At 45.7% G+C, this 6,787-nt stretch overlaps 1 protein-coding gene across 1 annotated transcript; it reads left to right on the top strand.

Annotated features, from left to right (window-relative positions):
• Window positions 1-940: 940 nt before the first annotated feature.
• LOC104506691 (olfactory receptor 6F1-like) lies at window positions 941-4,051 on the top strand (the record flags this gene model as incomplete). Its single annotated transcript, XM_010147724.1, is given in 4 exon segments — window positions 941-1,015; window positions 3,125-3,842; window positions 3,845-3,963; window positions 3,965-4,051. Coding segments are annotated over 4 exon segments (999 nt in total), but the record flags the coding sequence as incomplete, so codon positions are not given.
• Window positions 4,052-6,787: the final 2,736 nt, after the last annotated feature.

The raw sequence follows: 6,787 nt of genomic DNA, 5'->3' as shown, positions 1-6,787 counted from the left end.
ATAAGCTCTTCCCAGAGCCTTCTCTAGGCCAAGAAACTCCAACTGTCTCAGCCTTTCTTCACAGGAGAGGTGTTCCAACCCTCCAATCTTTCTCGTGGCCCTCCTTTGGACTCATTCTAATTGACTCTGCAGACTCTTCTCACAGTCAGTTAAAAGACATAAGATCACACAGGATTTATCTCATCCCAAAGCAGATGTGCATGGTTAATGGGATGAATCATCTTGCTGGAGACACTGATCCTGAAACTGACCAATGGTGGTCTCTGAACTCTCCAACTTGCATAAGCTCACAGCAGGGCCTGCAGACCTGTCCATGTGTGCATGGATTGTTTCATGATGTGATCAGAAGTGAACCACAGGCTGTCCCGCCAGAGCCTATGAGACCCTCCATCCCATGGCTAACCCCCACATCCATGTCCGTGATACTCAAGGACAGACAGACAGCAGAGAAAAGGCTCTTGTGTGGGTGAATAGGCTCAAGCTAGGCATGTTACTCTCATGAGCTGCATCTCCTGCTCTTACCCAGCACAAACCAGCCTTCCCTCAGCCACACTGAACCCTTGGAAACATGACTTGCAAAAGATTACTGTCAACTCCAAAACTTGTGTGGTGGCCCTGGACAGGGTAGACAGCCTCTCTTTGGGTATCTTGAGTCTTCTCAAGTAATTCTAGAGGTCTGGATTTCTATGTCTGTGAGTGTTGTTTAAGCCAGATGTCTAGTTTGAGTGTCCAAAGTAGAAAATAGGTGTTTCAAAGGCATGGATTGCCTGATTTGTGTGAGACAGCATCTTTTGAATGGGCTGAATTGAGGCTTGACAGTGCCTATTTCTCTCAGCTGATGATCAATGGAACAAAAATGAGCAGGTCACCAGGAAATACCTGCTCTGGAGGCAGAAGAGATCAATTTCCCCCTAACAGGCTTGTCTAACTTTGCTTTTAGAACTTTACTAAGATCTTAACTTCAATGAAGACTGAAGACTTGGGCATTAACTGCAGTGAGAGGCTCTGCAATGAGGTAAGCGAATCCCTTACCTTGCTCTTACTTCATGTGTCCATAGTTGCCTTTAGTTACTTCCCACCCTGGAGATTTCAAGACCATATTAGTACCCAACACCAAATTCTCAACACTTCCAGTCTCTTGGTACGTGGCTACTTCAGACATCTCCTGTGTGCCAGCAAATGGCTACGCAAAGCAGCACTGAGTTCCTGACAATGCTCACATACCACAGCTGCATGCAGGAGGCAAACACCAGGCCTGACAGCCACTTCAGAGAATTGTGTTGCTGTTCTTTAATTGGCTTGTGTGAAGAGAGAGCATTATCCCTCTGAAAAAATTCCATGAAATGCCTCAGAAATCAAACTTTCTGTGCCACACAGAAGAAAAACAGAAAACTGTCTCCTTGGTGTGGCCAGTTTGAGCTTCAATGTGTTAACAATGTGGGTGTGGGGATTTTCTTATGGTAATAACGCTGGTGACTGATGTATGTTGTCACTATGTGGAGCTAAACTGCAGAGACTTTACACTGTGTCTGTGCACACAAGGCCCCCCTTTGTGGATCTACAGTGGTGGCTGTGAGGAGGAAAGAAAAGAGGGAGCACAGTCTGTCAATACCTACTTGGTAGATGGAGAGGAAACCACATCAAGCAATTGTGTACAGCTTGAAGTGAGTCAGCAAGGTGAGAGCTGTTCATCGACACTTCTGATATCACTGAATCTGGAGCTCCTCCAATAAATCAACCTATTCCTAATGTTCTTCCTCATCCAAGGGGACCATGGCTTCATGTGCAGGATGGTTCCTGAAGAAATGTCATTTGGATCACTGAGCTGGTGAGTGAAACCTGCCCAAGACATATAGGATAGACTTCCAATGCTTTGTGTGTTTAAGGAAAGCCAAATTAAAGGGGATTTCTCTGCTCTTTAGCCACATGATGTTTCTGGTATTTAGATTCCTATGGAGGAAGAAAGGAGGGAAATGGATCCTTCAGATGGTGGTCCAGCTCCATCTTAGACACCCAAATGAGGATGAGATTGGTTCTCCTCTAGAGAACTGATCAAGAATTCTGCAGGGAGAACTTAAATTTCACCCTGCAATTTGGCTAGCTTCTCAGCAGAGCTACCTTGGATGGGATTCAACTGAGAGGATTTTTCCTTAATACAAATGAGTCATGGATACCTTTAACCAAGTTGAGATGTCCAGCTTACCCATCTGAGCTTCTTGCTAGACTGCTCCCTTAGTCCTCAGAGAAAATCTGCCACTTCAGGAGGGCTTTTAGCCATGTATATATGGTGACATGAGACATATCTCCCTAGTGCTTTGTCTCTGTCCATTGAGAAAGGAGTCTAAGCTGAGAAGCTGAGACAGGAGTTGGGTATTGTAGGTCTTTCAACTTGGTGAGCAGAAACCCTTCCCCTCACTGAGATCACAAAATTACAAAGACATGAATCATACCCCTAGTAGCTCTGCTGAGAAGCAGATGTTAATAAAGGTAATGAAGGTATTTCCAAAAGCTTCCTGTGCTGAGACTTGGAAGAAAGCAAATATAGAAGACCAAGACCATGATTAATAACTGTCATACTAGGCTGCTGCCTTGTGACGCTGCCATCTCAGTCAGAAGCCATTGTGATAAGCTGACCTAGAACACATGAGAAAATCTCTTCCAGTGCCATGTTATCATGACAGTTTTCTGATCCCTCATTCTCATTTGCTGAAATCACAACTCACTATTACCTGCTCTGAAGAGTGAAGGTATCTTATTCCCTTCCTCACTGCAACAGCCTTTCACATAGCTGGAGACCCTCAGACTGCTGCCCATAGTTTTCTAAATGGGGTATTAATCTCACAGAAATTATTGCAGTCACCATGTTCTAAAGGTGCTTGATCTGATAAATAATCCTCCATGTTCATTTGATGATGTAGGTCTGACCTTCAGGGTTAGATCTAGTTGTCCAAACGTTGCTGCAACAAAGCATTTCCCTGATAATTTTAATTTAGGATAGATGCTGTTTTCCCATGCACTGCACCAACTACTTTTTCAGGGATGATGGCTTTATTTCACTACTAGTAGCATCTGAAGGACAAGCACAGGCATGTAAACTCACACAAAAACTTTCCTATCTTTGCAGATGGACCTCAGCACCTGGGAGAACATGGCAAATGGGACAAGTGTGGAAGAATTAATCCTTCTTGGCTTCCCAGGCATGTGGCATTTCCGGGTCTCCCTTGCGGTGGTATTTGCACTGATGTACTCCCTGTCAGTAATAGGCAGTGCATCCATCACAGCCCTTGTGTGGACAAACAGGAAACTCCATACCCCGATGGACTTTTTCCTCTGTAATCTCTCCTTTCTGGAGATCAGGTACACTACAGGTGTTGTTCCCAAAGCCATAAGAGTCACGATGGGATCCAGACAGACTATTTCCTTCAGTGTCTGCACGCTCCAGTTATTTTTTCTTCTCTCCCTAGGCTCCACTGAATGTTTTCTCCTGTCTGTCATGGCCTATGACTGCTACTTAGCCATATGCTACCCACTGAGAAACAGGTCCCTCATGAACAGCGTACTCTCTGCTCAGCTGGCACTCAGCTCCTGGATGGGAGTCTTTCTGGCCATCTCACTGCTGGTCATTTTGACATCCAGGATGATGTTCTGTGGGCCAGATGTCATCAATCATTACCTCTGTGATATAGATTCCTTCCTTGCCCTCTCCTGCAGTGACATATGGGCCGCAGAGCTGGCAACCTTCCTAGTATCCATAATTGTTGTAGTGGCTTCCTGTGTGGTCACCCTTGTCTCCTATATATACATCATCTCTTCCATCCTGAGAATTCAGTCAGCCCATGGCCAAAAAAAGCCTTTTCCACTTGCTCAGCCCATCTCAGTGTTGTCACAATCTGGTACGGCTCCACTGTGTTCCTGTATGTCAAGCCATCAGTCCAGAAATCCCTGGACCTGAACATAATTCGTGAATATCTTTAACACAGTCATAAAGCCTTTGCTGAATCCTTTAATTTACACACTCAGGAACAAAGAAGTGAAGCAAACTCTGGGGTGAGCTTTCCAGAAAAAGTGAAGGGTCTTTTCAAAGGGCCTCGGTGGGAGAAGATTTATCCCCTCCTTCACACAACTTCGGCTCTGCAGAATTTCCTCACCAAAGTGTAAGTGCACCTGGGCATTACAGGTAGTGAGAAGTCACCATTTTCCAGTGAGCCCATCTCACAGTCATCTTAGGCCGGGCTGACCTTGATTTTAAAGATCCCATCTGCCTCTGTTCACTCCTAAGTAAACTCAGAATACCTCACCGTGGTCTAAAGACCAGCACATGGAAAGGGTCACAAACCCCACCCAGAAAAAGTTCTCTGCCAGAACACTGTGGAATGGGACCTCCCACAGGTTTGTATTCCAGATTGCTAAGTGCTTCACTTTGTCAGGGACTAACTTGAATTACCTGAAGAAGACACAGCAGCTGACTCACTGCTTTAGGAAATGAAAATGTATTTGTCCATTTAGCCTGGCATTTTCTGGATGTATCTGTGCCCCGTTCTTGCAGCTTTTTCACAGAAACATGGAAGGTAAAATTCAGCAGTCTGTCATATTTACCTATAGACATTATTTTTTGAAAAGACAGTCAACAAATCTTACACTTCCCTACCTTCCCTTTACCTAGTATCTAAATTTAATTTTTAATTCAAAATATGCAAATTGCTATGCTTCATGCTAAATGTGTCAGGACATTTCCACATCTAAAACCCCACATCAGTGTTTGACAGTCCATCATTCCACCCATTTTGGGCTTTGCCTTGGAAACACTTTAATGTGTTTGGAAAAGTCCCCAAACTGCAGAGCTGTGAAATGTTGGCTGGGTAGCAAATCTCTCCTTACACTCATGGGGAGGACATTAGCACTTTCAAAGGACACTTGCTTTTCCCCTTCCGATTTTCATTTCAGAACAGATTAATCATGTTCTCAAAGCTCTTCTTTCTGCACATGGACAGTGCAGAAGGGAGTCCATGTGACCACTTCACAAGAAGGCGCATCAACATGTCAGATACACCTTTATGAACAGTATTTGGTTAATTTCATGTGAGTGTAGAGCTCTACAAATGAGATTATTGAGTCTACAATGAATGTCTACTCCTCCCTTCTGGGTGAGATTCATCAGCTTCCTGTGTCAACCTGTCCTGGGAGGCTCTCAGACCTGCAGCTGGACCCAGGCACCAGTGCCCAAGGTCAGGCTGATGCCCACCATTGTCAGCTGTGCTCTCTTTCTCAATGGCATTGGGAAAAATATTCCCTGAGACAGCCCACTGAGGCTGGAGAAAGAAAAGCCTGGATCTATCCTCAGGTAGCCATCACTGCTTTTCAATCCTGCTTAGGGATGATGTTGATTTTAGGGGAAAATGGTGTCTGTGGAAAGTTGGGGAGACCTTATTGCAGCCTTCCAGTACCTGAAGGGGGCCTACAAGGAAGCTGGGAGGTGACTTTTTACAAGGGCCTGTAGTGACAGGACAAGGGGTAATGGGTTTAAATTGAAAGTGAGGAGGTTTAGATTAATCAGGAAGAAGTTCTTCATGGAGAGGGTTGGGATGCTCTGGCACAGGTTGCCCAGAGAAGCTGTGGCTGCCCCATCCCTGGTCATCTTCAAGGCCAGGCTGGATGAGGCTTTTAGCAACCTGGTCTAGTGGAAGGAGTTCCTGTCAATGGCAGGGGGGTTGGAACTAGATGATCTTTAAGGTCCCTTCCAACCCAAATGATTTTATGATTCTATGATAACATGCCTAGTAATTTCCTGCAAGTAGTTCAAGGGCTCACTTTCCTCAAGTGGATTACATCCTCTAATGTCTTCTCTTGGTGAAAAGAATAATTTGGAAAATTTCTGGCCACCCTTGGGACATATAGGCAACACCCCATCCTCCCTTCCCGCAATGCAACTCTCTCCCTTCACTCTCCCCACAATACAGGAAAATGTGCCGCCCTTAAAGATCATCTTCTGTCGGTGCCATCTCCCCAGCAGAACTTGATGCAGAACAAGACCTTTCCCCAAGAGCCTGTGGGGATGCTGCCCACTAAGTACCTCCTGCGGGCCCCAGGGTCCTCATCTGGGCCTAGTACTGACCAGGGTCCACATCTGCAAGTCATGTTCTGAGGCTGTGAGGACCTTTCTTGGGAGAGACAAAGCAAGGCAGGGCCTCATGGCCACTGGTTCTGAAGAAACCTTCCTTAGATCCAAGGGACAGGTCATGAAAGAAATCTACTCAGTATGTCCCACTCTACCTTTTCTCTGGTAATGGTCAAGCATCACCATGTGCCAGAGCCTTCACTAGTGGCTTTAGGAGGGGAGACACCTTTTGTTTCAATAGCAGCTGGACAAGCTGGAGGGGCCACAACCCCACTGTGTGCTGGAATGACAGGCACAAGGATTTCTAGGACAGTGGTGTGTTAGTATAGGCAGAAAATATGAACCAAGTGCCAGAAAGCTCCCATGTAAGCAGATGATGTTGGCCTGGGCCCAGCTACTTGCACCTGAACAATCCTCACCAGACATCAAAGGGTTTTGTGTGAGTGGGTATGTTACAGCCTTCTTTCTTCCTCCATCCCTTCTTCCCATTTTGCTGGGCAGGCATTTGTCACTTCTTCAAGTGAACTGTATTACTGGGATTAAAGGATATTGCCGTAATGTTTGTATTCCTGTCCGCTCTGGTGAGTCTCTGGAAGTCCTCAGCATACCATGTCTGGAGCTTTATTCTCCACACTCTGAAAGGTGTGGAGGCACAGGCTGGGATGCAGCAGA

Source organism: Eurypyga helias, unplaced genomic scaffold (genome assembly GCF_000690775.1).
Source record: "Eurypyga helias isolate BGI_N326 unplaced genomic scaffold, ASM69077v1 scaffold19612, whole genome shotgun sequence".
NCBI classification, from domain to species: domain Eukaryota; kingdom Metazoa; phylum Chordata; class Aves; order Eurypygiformes; family Eurypygidae; genus Eurypyga; species Eurypyga helias.
Note: the sequence above shows the minus strand (reverse complement) of the source record. Positions and strands in the feature narration are given on the sequence as shown.